The sequence below is a fragment of the Aricia agestis genome, chromosome 7, assembly GCF_905147365.1.
Source record: "Aricia agestis chromosome 7, ilAriAges1.1, whole genome shotgun sequence".
In the NCBI taxonomy this organism is placed as follows: Eukaryota; Metazoa; Arthropoda; class Insecta; order Lepidoptera; family Lycaenidae; genus Aricia; species Aricia agestis.
Genome location: NC_056412.1, coordinates 15,755,652 through 15,772,266, shown reverse-complemented (window position 1 = coordinate 15,772,266; position 16,615 = coordinate 15,755,652). Strand labels below are relative to the sequence as shown.

At 37.5% G+C, this 16,615-nt stretch overlaps 1 protein-coding gene across 2 annotated transcripts; it reads right to left on the bottom strand.

Moving 5' to 3' along the window:
• Positions 1-2,918: 2,918 nt before the first annotated feature.
• Positions 2,919-14,558, bottom strand: LOC121728703 (zinc finger matrin-type protein CG9776-like). 2 transcript variants are annotated; one of them, XM_042116939.1, is made up of 14 exons: positions 14,170-14,558; positions 13,831-14,020; positions 11,794-11,987; positions 11,478-11,608; positions 9,858-9,986; positions 9,474-9,577; positions 8,017-8,135; positions 7,387-7,651; positions 7,010-7,115; positions 6,601-6,660; positions 6,151-6,359; positions 5,722-5,855; positions 3,844-3,992; positions 2,919-3,569 (listed from the first exon to the last, which is right to left on the bottom strand). In XM_042116939.1, the coding sequence occupies exons 1-14, from the start codon at positions 14,470-14,472 to the stop codon at positions 3,023-3,025; spliced, it is 2,640 nt and encodes an 879-aa protein (XP_041972873.1). In that variant the 5' UTR covers positions 14,473-14,558; the 3' UTR covers positions 2,919-3,022. The 2 variants fall into 2 exon arrangements, with proteins under 2 accessions (XP_041972873.1, XP_041972874.1); XM_042116940.1 differs by having other exon boundaries at positions 6,151-6,356.
• Positions 14,559-16,615: the final 2,057 nt, after the last annotated feature.

The window sequence follows — 16,615 nt, the reverse complement described above, 5'->3', positions numbered from 1 at the left end:
TGGTTAAAGTTATAGTTAAAGTCAGTTGGTGCAACCCACCCTTAGTTTAAATAACAATGAAACAAAATCGTACAGATGAAATAGAAAATTGTTTATTTCGTCAAAAATACCTACTTATTCGGAATTACAATACTACAAGTACATAAATTTTATTGTCTAGCTTAATATGCTAGATGCCAAAACAAGAAACAAACCTAGGTTGTGCCATAACCACAAATTGATTTAAGGATAAGGGTCAGGTCACATAGTTTAAGTGTGAGTTAAAATTTTAGGTAAGTATGTTCTTAACTTAGGTCAATTATACAAGGTGTAACAAAACTAGTGATAATACTTTAGGGTGAGTATGTGTGAAGGAGCAATTTTTCTGTGATATGTAAACGCCCCAGCGTCATCAATTTTTACATATAAAATTTAAAAAATAGTTACTCTATTTTTTAAATAGTATACAGCGTTGCTACTTTTACAGTGAACTCTCTATAGGGGGATCCATACAAACCCTAAAGTGTTATCACTTAGGGTGGGTTGCACCAACTTACTCTAACTATAAATTTAACCGCGCAATTTCGCTCTGTTAAAGTTAAGGTTGGGTTGCACCAACTAACTTTAACTATAACTGTAACTTTAACTACAATGCAAAATGTCAAATCTTTGGTTAAAGTTAAAAATGGACGCCATAAAGACGCCATATTTAACCATAACCATAGAGCTCGACAAGGTTTTAAATGCGCGTGGCGAAAAAAGGAACTAACGCTGTCAACAACACATCATACAAAAAACGCCATTTTTGACAGTTCTCCTTTAACAGCAGCGCACCCGGCCACGTTCATTTATAACCTTGTTGGACCAGCTGTCATCTGTCAATTTCTCCGGTCAAAGTTAAGGTTAAAGTTAAATTTGCCTTAACTATAACCATAACTTTAACTTTAACCACGCCTCTGGTGCAACCCAACCTAAGTAAAATTTGGCATAACAGTCACAGTGTTGCCATAACTAATATTTTTTTCTGTCAATTTGTATGGAAAATTCATTTTTTACATTCTCAACCCCATTAACTTTAGCGACAGACATCTGTCAAATTATGTGGTCAAAGTTAAGGTTAAAGTTTAACTACCTTAACTTTGTCCATAACTGTAACTATAACCACGCCTCTGGTGCAACCCACCCTTAGTTTTGTTACAACCTGTATACAACTGTGTCGACAATATTATAATGCATGATTAGATAAATCATATAATGATAAAATCAAAATTGTAATGTTTCTACCTTAATTATTCAGCTAGCTTTTTACTAGATATTAAAAAATCTTAAAAGAAACTAAGTCACAACTTAGTATTTTCTGTAAGTTTTTTCTATATGAAACAAAATTAAGTTAAAAATGTATTTTAACCCTCTTACTGATAATATAAGGTAAAAGCACTAATGGCAGACGCTTTAACATGGAACATTTGAATGTTGTAAAATATATATTTATTAAAATAAAGGATTGATAACTTCTTCCATGTCTTCAGTAACTCTTACAAAATAAAACTGTTATGATTATTCACTGACAAATCAATTAAAAAATATATTATTGATCTTTTTGTAAACTTAGTCATAACTCATAACAACTAATAGATGACATCACAGAACACGAACATCACTAATAGTAGACACCAATATGAACTAATAGTTGACATAGAACATTACATTACAATTAACATTTTTCATATTATTAGGTCTTTATTTGCCGTTTTTTCAAAAGATTTCATTTACTTCATCATAGTAACTACATGCATATGAAATATTATGCATGTTGTCTCCAGATTCTATCCATTCTTCTTCCATGATAAAACTATCTTTCCTTTTATTTTTATTTTTCATATATTTTTTCCCATCACATTTATTTTCAGTCTTTAGTCTCCATGCTTCTCTTGCAAGAGGCTCTTTTCTTCTTTTTTTTCTCAGCTCTCCTTTTTCTTCTTTTTACTGCTCAAAAACTAAAGCAATCAATTTTTAGGTACAGTAGTTCTAATTTGTCAGCTTGTTAATAGAATTATATTTTCAGAGAATATTGATGATATTTTCAGTAGAATAAACTACAAAATAACTTTAGTATGTATTGCAAAATGATGATATGAGTTCCATGTCATCTATTAGGTTTTTTACATTTTCAAGAACTAATAGTAGACATTCTTTATATTGTTAGAGAAAATGGATAAAAAATCATAAATAAACATTAATTAGTGTATACAACATGACCATTAATCCAATGAAATCAATAGAAATTACAAAAAATCAAATAAATGTATTCAAAACTTACGTGCAAAATTTCGCCTTCCACGTCAACACGCGCTCGGCAGTTTCTTAGCAAATAGCTAAGAAACTGCCGAGCGCGTGTTGACGTGGTCACATTATTTACGAAAACTGATCCCATTTTAAAATTTTGTTCCCGAAGGCGTCCCTAATATATTTTTTCACGTCAACAGATAGCTTGAGAAGCTTATTAAATTTATAGTGTTGAGAAAAAATTAGACAAATTCTTATTGTTATGATATTTTTGTCGTAAGTGTCATCTATTAGTTCCGAGTCTACCATTAGTGATTTTACCTTAATTATTTATTTATGCAAGGTTCCCGAAAAAGGGACAAGTATACTTTTTTATAGTTATTTGCTGTTTAAGTATTTTTCTAGTTTGTTAGGTGGTTAATATTTTTGTGAATAAATTTTGATTTTATACTGATTTTATATAACATTTTTTTCCACTTCCATAGGAGCAAATTTTATCATAGTACCTTCTGGTAGTGTAGTAATAGACCTAACTTAATAATGTCGGTCTTGTCTACTATGTAAACCTTAATTTGAAGTTCTATGTTTTAGTAGCTTTTTTATTTATCAATTTTTTAAAAACGCTATAGTTAGTAGCGGCGCTAGGCGACCGCCCAGAGCGTCTGACAAAAAGGGGCGCCAAGGGCAAACAAAAAGGGGACATTTCGCCCCGGGCCCTGGTAATGCCAAAACCGGCACTGCCTATATATGGTAATATTTACATCCCGGCCCCCACATCAGAAGCATCAATACCCAGCATCGCCAGATCGTCCATCTGCTCTTTATTCTTCTGTGCTTTTTCCTTGTCTTTTTTCTTCTGGTTCGCGTTCATATTATTCTGGTTAGTATTATTATGGTTCATATTCTGGTTTGTGTTAAACCTCTTATTCTGAGTCGTGGTTCCAGGCACATGATCGTAGAGCTGTGGCCGGGGGAACATGGGGTTCATGGCGTTGTATCCCATCATCATGGGTGGTTCCCCGAGGATGCTGGGCTGCGGGAAGGGGTTCATGCCTGGCTGGTTCACCATGCCTGAAGGGTTCACCATTCCCGCTTGGTTTACCATTCCCGGTTGGTTCACCATGCCCGACGGGTTCACCATTCCCGGTGGGTTCACCATGCCCATCTGGAACGGGGGCATGTTCATGTTGACCCCGGCGAACATGTCCTGCTGTTGGTCTTTCTTCACGTCTGATGGGAAGATAATGTCTAGGGCATCCTGAAAATCCTTGGGCAGGTTCTGCTGAGGCTGCGTGCCCGGAGCTCTGTGGAATAAAACAATAGACTTTTAATCAATCTAGAGGAGTCAACTTTGAAGTAGGGTATATGCGTGATTTTTCAAAATTGATTAAAACTCTATATGACACCCGTAAGTCCGTTGTGCCAAAATTCGTTTGTCGTGCGGGAAATGTACATTTTTCCGGGATAAAAAGACATGAGGGCGGGCGGCGGCAGGGCGGGCGGCGGCAGGGCGGGCGGCAGAGCCTCTGTTCCGCCGCGCGCTCCCAAGCCGTGATGGTATAACAGTGTAATACTCACGCTGGCGGCGGTATGTTGACAAGCGTGGGCGGCGGGATGGACATTAGGGCGGGCGGCGGCAGGGCTGGCGGCAGGGCGGGCGGCAGAGCCATCTGTTCCGCCGCACGCTCCTCCTGCGCCCGGGCTATTTTCTCCTTGAACTCCGCCACCTGAAGTTAGCAGATAAGTTATGAGTTATGAACACTTATGAGTAACTCTAAAACTGTTGATATCAACATAATTTGTGAATAAAAATAATCGAATTAAAAATTAAATCTCTGAACCCCCACGAAAAAGGGATAAGTTAGACGTGTCCGCATGTATGTTCATAATAATCTATACATTTTCTTCTATTTGGAAATTTTTACTGTTACGATGCTGTTTGATGCAGCGCAAAGCGAGCAAACGATTACAAAAGCCTCTTAGGCCGGTATAAATAGGCCGTGTTCGTCGGCGTAATTTTTAGCGCATTCGCTGCAAAACCTAGTTATTGCGCATGTCCAAATCATGTCATGCCATGGCAACGACAACTGTTTACGACTTGACATTTAACCCAATTGCAATTTGTTGGTGGCGTTGCAATGAACAAACCAGTGGGAGCCATGCTTCGGCACGAATGGGCCGGCTCGACCGGAGAAATACCACGCTCTCACAGAAAATGGGCGTCAACAGCGCTTGCGCTGTGTTTCACCGAGTGAGTGAGTTTACCGGAGGCCCAATCCCCTACCCTATTCCAGGCCCTACCTTCCCCTATTCCCTTCCCTTCCCATCCCTACCCTCCTTTGTTACCCTATTCCCTCTTAAAAGGCCGGCAACGCACCTGCATCTCATCTGATGCTACGAGTGTCCATGGGTGACGGAAGTTGCTTTCCATCATGTGACCCGTTTGCTCGTTTGCCCTCTTATTTCATAAAAAAAAAACAATAAAAATTTTAAAATTTTCCAAGTGATCCATATCCATATTTTCCAAAATAAAATAATCAAACACTATCATAGTGTTAAATTAATTATTTGTGCAGCTGTTAGACAATTTAGGCTTATGTATTTATGTTTAGCTTTTATTATTTTAATCATGTATAAACAATTAAGACGTTGTTTACGACTTGACCAGCAACTTGTTATGGCGTTGCCATGACATCTTTTGGACATGCGCAATAAAAGGTTTGTCCAAAAATACGCCGACGAACACGGCCATAGTCAGTACTCAAGATGCATCTCGGTCTCAAGACACGGTTCAGGCTCTGTGATTAGTTGTCTGTCAAAATTTGGACCAATCACAGAGCCGAACCGCGTCTTGAGACCAGGTCGCATTTTAAGTACCTGACTATTTATACCGGCCTTAAAGACGCTATCACACCATTTTAAAGAATTAGGAGTCACACTGCGAGGATATTTTGGTTTCAAATGAAAGATAATATATTCATCTCCACGTCTACACCATAAAAATTTTATAGCCGCATACAAAATTTTCACATAAATACGTTTTAACCATCACAATAATCGCAAAAGATTAAAAAAATGGGGTCTGATTAGGTACCAGTATAGCTAAATACACTGAACTAAGGAAAATAAATATGCAAAAAAATTGTTGCTTATTTAGTCCCCAGTACGAAGTGCTAAATATTTTATATAGAAATAAATAACATTTCCATTTATTATAAAATAAATAAGAAACGCTCTCAAATTTCTTCATACATTTTCGCCCTATCAAGAACGCGGCGAGCGTCGTAACCGCCACTGTACAAGGCGCGCTGATATGAATGTTATTTTAATGTCCTTTACGTCGATATTTATACTGAGAGACATCGACCTGCTAATTTTTATGTGATAGCGTCCTTAATGTATTTGGGCGCGGCAGTAGCAATTAAGTAAACCATTTGTTTGTGAGTGAATCATCACCTTTTTCTGTATCTCCGCGTCCATGGCCTCCTGACGCTTCTTCATCTCGTCTTCGTCTTTCTTCTTTGATTCTTCTTTCTTTTGCTCTTCTGTCTTCTGAGTCTTAGTCAAGTTCTTGTATACCGGCATTTTTCCTACAAGGAAGCAAAACAACCAAATTGAAAAAAAGCATTATTGACATCTTTAGGATTTGTGTCATACTGGCAATAGTTCAATGGGTTTATTTTTGCGTCTGATATTTTGTAGGTAAACCCACTACCATCAGAGTAATTAATACACAGAAAAATTGCAGTCCTACGTTATTTGGTCGGGTTATGTTAAGTCGATGTTAGTCGTGACTCGTGACTCGTGAGCCGGGCTTGACATAACCAGAACAAGTTACATAGGTTCGCAAATTACTCATAAGTTATACAATAATATAGAACGAACCTATAAAAGGCATCTTCCTTATGTCGGGTTTCTTTCTCTCCGCGTTAGTGTCTCGTCTGTTGTCTCTCTCGTCGCGTCTCTCTCTCTCGTCGTGTCTCTCTCTCTCGTCGCGTCTTTCTCTCTCGTCGTGTCTCTCTCTCTCCTCACGTCTGTCTCTTTCGTCGCGTCTCTCACGTTCGTCACGCGAGTTGGACTCACGACGCTCCCTGCTATAATTAGAGAAAAATAATTTTTAAAATTGTTACAGTGCAATGCAAATTTATGCCTTTGTCCAGAAATCTAATCATAGTGTTTTGTAGATGATGTTGTTGTAGTTTAGACGTAAATTACTTGATAGATTGATTACAAACTAATCATTTTGATATCATAATATTTTTTAAGTTTTGGACCAATAGAACATGTTTGGTTGCTCTGTTATTTTGGATGAAATTAAAAATGAGAGTATCTTACCTTGGACTCCGCAAAACCGGCGTGGCATCGTGGCGTCGTGATGCCTCCTCCATTTTCATCCTGTCAATAAATTGGTCATATTTTTAATAACAATTTTATATGAATGTTTCTATGGTTTATATTAGGGAGGGAAGTGATACGAAGTTTATAAAATAAGTAACATCTCTCAAGTTTATAAGAACTTGAGGGATGTCATGGAACGAAGTTATAAAAAAGAGAGAGAGAGAGAGAAACACGCGCTACCGCACGGCATTTAAGCATTTTTGCTCTAGTTGTAAATTGTAATATACCGACACTTTTGTGTCATGTCGTTACAACTTTTTCCGTCTAGCCCCCTTTCGCAACGCGCGATAAGGAACTTCGTTCCAGAAATATAACCGGATATCGTCTAAAGACTTGCAAGGGTCACCTGTTTCTAATGGTGTCGATCAGTTTTCGGCCATCACCACCATCACGCACAGCAGACATCCACTCCGACAGCTGCTCGTCTTGTATACGACCCTTCTCCTTCTTCTCTGTGTATCGAACAAAATATCAAATATAATAGAAACCACATAACTAGTACGTAGCAACCGAAAATCTACATTTTTGAATTGTGTTCGAACAGATTAAACGTCAAAATAATAATGACCATAAGCAATGAAGTTCATGTTCATCAAAGTTACATAATGAGGATGTTTGATATTCTATTTGCCACCACCGGGTGCCGGGATGTAGCCTTAAGGTTCATCGTGTCAATTAGGCATATTATCGTGACACATTGACAGTTATATCGTGACTGTTTACCTTTTTTCTTCTTCCTCTCGCTGTCACTGTCACTGTCGCTGTCACTGGACGAGGACGCGCGCTTCCGCTTGTTCTTCTTCTTCTTCTTCAGCCGGCGGCGCTCCGGGGATTGGCTCTTGCGTCTCATCTGAAAGCCGTCTTTGCTGAACGCGATAGTGTGCGACGTGTATCGCTCCTCTGTTGACGTCGCGCGGGCCTTCTCAAACGCCTTCTGCCTGTCCGACATCCAGTCTGTCTCCCAATGCGGGTTCTGCTCCACGAAGTTCTGTAATAGATAAAGTTATGCTTAAGTCAGATAAGAAGTAAAGAGGATAGTTGATTTTTGTAGGAGGATATGAACGAAGCTATGATTAATAGTGAAACATATTTTTTCAAGAATTCAAATCCAAAATAGTCTTGGGCGCAAAAGGATCCATTAAGATTGCCAGGTGCCCTTTGCTTTATCCGAAACTTTATGATCGTCACGTCTAATGTGAAATATCTATTGATTATACTATTTTTATGAGCAATTCGAACCCGCGATCCCCGGCTTGAGCCGCCACACGCTCAACCATTGAGCCACAGAGGTCGTCGAGTTGCGACCTAATCTTTATCTATTTATACAACTAAATACAAACGTGGTATACTAACGGTAAAGTTTTTAGCGTGAACGACGGACTTGAGATGTGCGGAGGCGCAGTGTAGGTCGCCGATGAACTGGTCGCACAGCTTACAGTACCACGCCGTCGACGGCACGAAGAATTGCAGACCTGGATTAAAGGGATTTTAGATAATTGGACTCAGGTCTAGGCCATATAAGCCAATCTTACCGCTAAGATTATGTTTTAATGAATAGTAATAATATAGTAAGATTAATATTCCTGTCACGCGTGTCAACACCCGCGCGCGGATCTTGCCTGCATACAAGTTGGAACGTGAATATTTCTACGCTAAGATTTTTCCAATTATGTATACGCCATGTAGTGTCCAACCGAAGGTCTATTTTTAGCCGAAGCCGATTAATCAGCAATCGCCACAACCTTCGGCCGAAGCCGAAGTCGAAGGTTTATAATCTTAATCTCGACTCTCAGTAATTCATTTTGTTCAATGTACAAGCTACAATTGATATTAAAATTATTTCAAAATTTCAATATCGAAGGTTTACATCTATATTGACTATCTCATATAGAAGTTGATTTAAAGCTGGTACACATTGGGCGTTGTGCGGCGCGCGTTAGGCGCGCGCTTTGCTAACGCGTGTTTTGAGAACCCCGGATTCTATTGAAGCGTACACACTCAAGCGCCCAATGCGTACCAGCGCTTAGAGATGGTAATAAAAGCTTATGATTTTGTGATTTATTTATTAATTATTTATAGTCTGGTTTAAAAGGAATGACTCAAAGGATTCCCTCCTTTGAGTGATTTCTTTTACTCCAACGCATCGTTTTTTAGTAATTAGCCAAAAACCAAAAATTGAGACTTTTGCACCCTGCCCTCACTCCGGCTCACCTCCTAGACTTCAGGACTTTTAGTATGTTTTGTCCCTGTACCCTGAATAAGTTCCAGCAGAAATCTCTTAGGTTCCCACTCACGCATTCTACAACAGCTACTTCAAATTTATTGACTGAACTATCATAAAAAATAATTATTTCTTTATTATTTCACAAATAACAATAATTAGACCAATCAATCATTCTTTGGTTTACGAAACTAGACTAATAAATAAAATAAACAAACGTTAACTTCTTAATAAAAAATTAAATTATTTATTATTAAGAAGTTAGTGTTTGTTTATTGTATTTGACAGTGACTACTGACTCCCAGCGGCCTCAGTATACACGACCGGTCCGTCACTCTCTCACGAGTCACGACTCACAGTCTTTCGTAACATTTATTTCAATTTCGACGGTTGCTTGAACTTTCGGCGAAACTCCGAAGGCGGTTTTTTTGGCCAAAGGCGGCCGAAGCCGAAGCCGAAGCTTCGGTGGGACACTAACGCCATGTTGCAGAAAATTCAATTAGATATTCAATCTCAATTTAGAAAGAACTAGACTTAGTTTCCTAGACTAGTTGGTTTCTAGATTCAGATCTCTACTTTGGTCACATACCCTTGATGGGAGTCCTCTTGTTGGGCGCCGAGGGATGGTTGGGGAAGCCCTCGTTCATGCCGACTATGGAGTGCCACGGCGCCTCCAAATGAGACGATGCCATCCTAAAAAATTGCAATAATTTCACGTATCTGAGGTAGTGCTTCCAGGGAATTTTTAATAATCATTTTTAACTATATTACGCTTACAATTACAACCCCGTTAAGGCGGAATTTGTTTATTGCATGGCAACCATACATTTTTCATATTATTCTTTCCATCTCTAAAAGTTGCTTGTGGAGTTAACACCAAATGAAAATGCATGCTTCACTTGATAAACGAATCTCGCTTTATTGCTGACAAGTACTATAATAATTAAGATTAACTTTAGCTAGTCAGACTTACTTGTGATGCTGCGCCGAATGCAAATGATTCAGGTAGTCTTTGGCAGTAGGCGGGAACTCGTTGCAGACTCTGCACCAGTGCATCTCCGGATCATAGTAAACATAGTTGAACTTGTTACCCGATGGTGACCTGAAATTATAACAGTATTATTTTTTCAAAAATATATTTAAGATTCTTTCGTAAATAATATTTATATATGAAAAAATCCTTTATTATATTTTAACCATCAGGTTTTAGTTAATTTACCAAGCATTGCTTTAAGATCGCTCCGCAAACATGGAAGTGGAAACAAGAATGCACAGTATTTGATTTTTAGGTGTTTTTGATTGGACAAGGTATTATAATTTATAATATAGAGAGAGAATATTAGGCTGCCTTCACATTACTCGCGACTTAATGTGAAGGCGGCCTTGGGGGAGGCAGGGGGGCGCGCTCCGCTATTGGTCGATCAGTAATCAGACAGATTGTTATTGTACAGTGTATTGTATACATTAGGGCATGTAGTGACATGTGTATTGTATACATTAGGGCTACCATCCGTTCCGAGTTTTTGAAAAGTGCCCGGGTGAAATCCGGACACTTTTGTTGATAGAAATCCAACTTCTTAGTCATGCAGCAATAATAATAATAGCTCCCACACCGATTTCGGTGACGGTGGCCGGTTTCATTGAAACCAGGCCAGCTACGCAGGAGTAATTTGATAGTGCCCAAGTGTGTGCGCAGTACACAAGAGCACTCTCTATTCCTTTACTCTCATATTACCCAGTGGGACGGAAGACCGACACGACTGGCGAGAGATCAGGCGCAGGACCGACTTTTTACATGCCCATCCGACGCATGGATCATCTTACTTGTCAGACAATCAGGTGATCAGCCTACATTGTCCTAACCAAACTTGGATTGGATATTTCCAACGCGGGAATCGAACCCACGACCTCCGAATCAAGAGCCGCGCTCTGTACCACTAGACCACGGAGACATATGATTTAAAGGATAAGAAGGAAGACTCGGAATCATTTACAATTTGCGGTAAATAAAATACTTAGGTAATACATATTATCATCACTGTAAGAAAAATTCACATAAAAAAAGTTTTTTATATTTAATAATTTTAAAAACAAATAACAATACCCTTAAAAACTAACAAAATAATATATTTTTTACAATAAATTATTTTATACACTTTAAATAATATTCTAACAATAATTATATCTTCTTAAAAATACATTGGTACAAAACAATGAATTCTTAAATAAAACAATAACAATAAGTTTCTGAAGTTTAAAATATTTAATATTATAAAACAAATTACAGATAAAACATGTCACTTAGGAATTAAAGCAATTTAAAAAAACAAAGCAATGAAATTATGTAAGCAACAAGATGATTTTTCTTCAAATCTTTTTCAGTTGTAATGCTGTGAAGATTTCTCCTTTGTTGAGTATACCCACTATTTTTGGTAATGAAACATTTTAGTCAAATTCTTGAAACACCGCAGGTATCCTAAGAAGTTTAAATCCACACCCAGCCATCTCACAATTCAATAGAAACTTATTCAAAATAAATATATGTATATTAAAAATATTTATTTCATGTATCTCGCATAAATAGAGAACATACCTGGATTTACGTTTGGATGTACGTTCAGATGACTCTTCAATTTCCGGTACATCGGCAGCCTCCTCGCCAATGATACCGTTCAGCATGTCCACCACATTGTTGATTGTCTTCAATTTGTTTTGAATCTCCAACTATAGAATTGGAAAAATTCCAATTAGCAATCTATACACACAAGGACTTAATATCCTTTGAGTAAAGCTCATGATACAGCCAAGTTTTACTTACAACTAAAGTAGCATAGCATTATAATACTTGAATACATTAATAGCTTAGTACAACATTTGAATATAAAATAGTCAGCTTATTAGAATCAAACCTGTAATTTAGTATTTTCTTTAAGAAATCTTTTAGTATCGGGACTTGGGGAACGCTTCGAGTCTCCACGCAATTCATTACGCTGATCTTTTAAAGTGTCCAACTCCTTTTTAAGAATCCCAGCTTTCTTTATGTAATCTTCTCGTTGTTTTGATAATGCTGCCTTCTGGTGACGCATTTCCGTTTCAATAGCAGCTGTGGATTAAAGTGTTTTGATAATCACACAAGACAATAATATTTTAATTAAAAAATGTATACTGCAAAGTTTTTTACTCAGATGGTTTCTTGATGGGACCATGACATTACTGAATTTAAATTTGTCTTACAGACACAAATAATACACATCTCTTAAGTTTATCAAAAAAATTAAAGCACCGAATTAAAATTTAAGTCTTTAGTGTACAAAACCTGTTGTCACATTAGATACTCTTTTATTATTGTTTTGCAAGACTATTTCACTAATTGTCTTTTTTCAAGGCTTTTCCAAACCATCCTATTTTTTATACTCTGTAAAAAAATCATAATAATCACACAATCACAAATTAATGCAATTTTAATTGATAATCATGAAGGTTTTCACAAGAAAAACCTATTTTAGTCTTACCCCTGCATTCAACATCTCAATAGCACACCCATTTGGGATGTTAGGCCTCAAACCACACCAACATACTCCTTGAACCAGCTTCTTTATGGCTAGGCTTGTTTAACGAAAACTATCACATAAGTAATTTAAAGACTTTAAAAAAATTTGCAAACAATATTTCCCAACCTTTTTCAACCACAGACCCCTAGGAAATCACGCAGTTTTCATGGTAAAACAAACAGCCCAAAAATCCAGATTAGGTATACTAACTTTAGCTTTAGGTAGTTGATCTTATAAATGGGTGTGCAAGAAGTGCTAGATAATGTACAGATTGCTAGGTGTGTAAGGTACAATCACCAGTATTTGGTGTCTTTGGCCTTCTGTGATCTGGCTCACTGGTGCAGTAATTACAGTAGCGCATCAATAGTAGTCGCAGGTTTAAATCCCATTACGGAACATAATTATATAAAAATATTATTAACTATTATTATTTATCTGCCCCTCGATTGCTGCTTATTATTTTATCAAAACATTATTTTTAAATATTATTACAACCTCTAATCTTAATATAAAAAACATATAGCTATTTAATATGTTATTTTAGGTACTTAATTAATGATAACTAGCTATTTGACCTAGCTTTGCTCGGTATTCAATAAAACACAAGTAAAATGACATTTTCTAAAAATGATTCCTAGCTAGATCGATTTATCGCCCCCGAAACCCCCTATATACTAAATTTCATGAAAATCTTTGGAGACGATTCCGAGAATCCAATTATATATTTTATATATACTAGAGATCGCCCAATGGTCGAAATTCGACCTTAGTTTCAACAACATTAGGACTACTATGTTTAATTTGTAAAAAAATATTGACTTTATCATATATTTTTTTCAACTCTCATTTCTGGGACTCAGCTGATCTCAGACTGGCCGTGTAAGCATTGTCTAATAGTATCTAAGATTCAATAAAAAAAAACTATAATCCATTTTCAATTTGTCAAGTTTGTTTGTTGTGTTGTCGTCAACAGACTTGAACCATAAATAAAAGAGTATAATTTGTAAACTGTATAGGTTTGTCACTCAAAAATCTGTCATCTTCTTGAGTGTGCGTATTGTAGTGTGTGTAATGTTTTATTTATTAAAAAAAGTGTGATAAAAGCATAATTTCAAAATAATATAAGCTCGATTCACTCCTTCACACTATAACTGTGCAAAATTTCATTCACCTACGTTTCCGCATTTTTCGTCAAAAGGGATACAAAGTTTTTCACTTGCGTATTAATTACAAGGTACAAGAATTGCTTGTTTAAAGATATAAGATAATATTGGTCCAGAAATGACACCGCGGACCCCCAGGGGTCTGTAGGCCACAGGTTGGGAAACACTGATCTATAAATTAATGATTAATATTAAATGTTACATTTTGAATGAGTCAAGTAACCGATCTTACCTTCTTTCTTTATCTGGTCTTCCATGTTGTAGACGGGTGTTGGAGCTACTGTAGGTGGAGGTGGGAGAGACATTTGATTCCACAAGCTCATGTCGGGTGCAGGCGGAGCTGGTGGGGCTGCATTCACCGATGGAAACTCATCATAGATGCCCGAATACTGTGGTTGATAGTTGCTACCGTAATTGGCACCCTGACAAATATGTTAAGTATTTGTTGAGAGAGTTACAAACAAGTAATCTGTAGCTCGTTTAAAAGTACATAATATTATAGAAAGTATACATAAATAATGTGATAGAGTATTGAGAATCAATTGATATAAAAGCAATTAAAAATAATTACGTCTTGTCCTGGATAGTTCGTAGGGGGCGGCTGGTACGTTTGATTGTCCCATAGTTCGCTAGGCTCGGGTAACTTCGAGATCTCACTCAAGATATTATCATCAATCAAGTCTTTATCGGGCTTACGAGGTGATCGGCTTCTTTGTTTGTCCCTGTTTGTATCGCGTCTTTTCACAGGCATAGCATTTTTTTGGTAGCGATCGCGATAGTCATTGCGACCCCAGCTTCTATCGTTTTCCCTATAGCGGTCTCGTCGATCATCCCTGAACTCTCTGTAGTCGACTCTACGAAAATCTCGCGACATGGCGAAACTAACACTTTTAGTTATGCATATCAGCTTAAAATACTAAGAAAAACTCATAACACCGAACACGCTATCTATCGGCTATCGGCAAATTTGTTTCTTTTTGACAGGCAGTGTTGCCAACACGTCTCATACAAAATTTGCTAAACTGCTGTTAAAATGTTGCCAAAATTATGCCAATTACTATAAAATTATGCTAACATTTTTCAAAGTCAAATAAAACGTTATTTTATCCCTCGATCGTGGATTCTTGGAAATCTATTGTTATTCTATTGTTATCGCGGTCGAATTCGACCGCTTGGTTGTTGGTAGGTTTGTTTTAAATCTCAATTTATTTTATGTTTTAATCAATCACGTCATCGAACAAAATATTAATATCTTTGTCTTCATCGATAGTAGCTGAGGCTGCTGATATTTCTTCACTTTTTTGAGAGACTTTACATGTAGACATAGAAGATTCATTGTCCAAACTATAACTCTCCTTGGTACCTATGAACTGAGTAAGAATAACAGCATTTCCCTGTCCTCTTTAGGGCGCGTTCAGACGTGCGCGTGTTCTGCGCGGGTTCTACTATAGCGCATGGGAACAAACGCGCGCGGCCTGCGCGCATTGCGCGTGTTTTCCCATACGCTATATCCCATAGTAGAATACGCGCAAAACATGCGCACGCGCGTCTGAACGCGCTCTTAGGCCGAATCTGATGTATAAAAAATATTAAAATGGCATTTACAGTTTTCATCGTCAAACGGTTGCGAATTTTGGTTTTAACTACATTCATTTGGCTGAAAACGTGTTTGATTTCGGCATTAGAATGTGGTAGTGATAATAATGAGTAATAAATACTTGTCAGAGCAATTTTATTACTCTGTTTTAGAACACACGCTTTAGTAATTAAGTCGGATCGTTTGTTTCATGGTTCAATTTTTATAAAATAATAATATGCTAAAAATATGCTATTTGCTAAACAACAAATAAATATGCTAAACAACGTAAAAATATGCCAAATTTAGCATAAAATATGCTAAGTTGGCAACACTGTTGACAGGACAGAGTACAGACCCACGACAGACGTCAGCGGTCATGGTTAAGATAAATTTAACTTTAACTTTACCCTTAACTTTGCCCGGAGAAATTGACAGATGACAGCTGATCCAACAAGGTTATAAATGCGCGTGGGCGGGAGCGCTGCTGGTAAAGGAGAACTGTCAAAAATGGCGGTTTTTGTATGATGACAGCGTTAGTTCCTTTTTTCGCCACATGCATTTGAAACCTTGTCGAGCTCTATGGTTATAGTTAAATATGGCGTCTTGATGGCGTGGCGATTTCAATCGGTATTTTAGCTCACAAAAATACCGAATGAAAAGCCCAAAAAACGTTATTTAAAACTTACGTATTTAATGTTAAATCCACGTGTTCGAGGAATTCTCTGAACATTCTTATAGTTTATTATTTAGCGGAACCACAAAACTTAACAATATCTAGCATAAAATGTTCACTAAAAACCTTTATTTAACACTTTTATTACATGAAATATGCCGACCGACTCCTTTGTTATGTCCTAGTAAGTAGGACATAACATTACACACTTTTGACGCATATACACCGATATAAGGCTCTCTCCAGTCATAGTAGGTACCTCAATGGTCAGACCACAATTTTGACATTTCATCATCGTCTACAAGTCAATTACGCCTTCTCGCTCGGCTCGGCTTTTTAACCATGGCCAGTGTCAAGTAAATTATGGCGGAATTCTTTTTTCATAGAGTTAACAAAATCTAAAGTCGTTTTTCCAAATCGTCAAGTCGAAACTCTAGTAAAAGTCTAAAAAGTAGTCAGTAATGTCAACGAGTCAAGTCAGTGGTAGATCCTTTACTAAAACTTTCGATGGAGTTTGGAGGGAACACAAAATGGCACGTTTCTTGAAGTTGTATCACTTGCCCACACTTGTGCACGACAACGAATATATAAGGGGTATATGAACCGCTACAGTGCGACAAGGCTTTAAAAATGACCTTTTTTATGATGGCAGCGTTAGTTCCTTTTTTCGCCACGTTCATTTAGGCGCTTTGCAGACGACGGGGCGGGGCGGGCTTTTTGTCCGCGAAGCAAGCTCAAGACCGCGTTTGCCCGTCGATGACTGCA

Coding starts and splice junctions, on each gene's coding strand:
- LOC121728703 (XM_042116939.1), bottom strand. CDS start 14,472: ATGTCGCGAGATTTTCGTAGAGTCGACTACAGAGAGTTCAGGGATGAT. Junction 11,988..13,830: donor AGACCAGATAAAGAAAGAAG/GTAAGATCGGTT, acceptor TTTAATCCACAG/CTGCTATTGAAACGGAAATG. Junction 3,993..5,721: donor ACGCGGAGATACAGAAAAAG/GTGATGATTCAC, acceptor TGCTAACTTCAG/GTGGCGGAGTTCAAGGAGAA.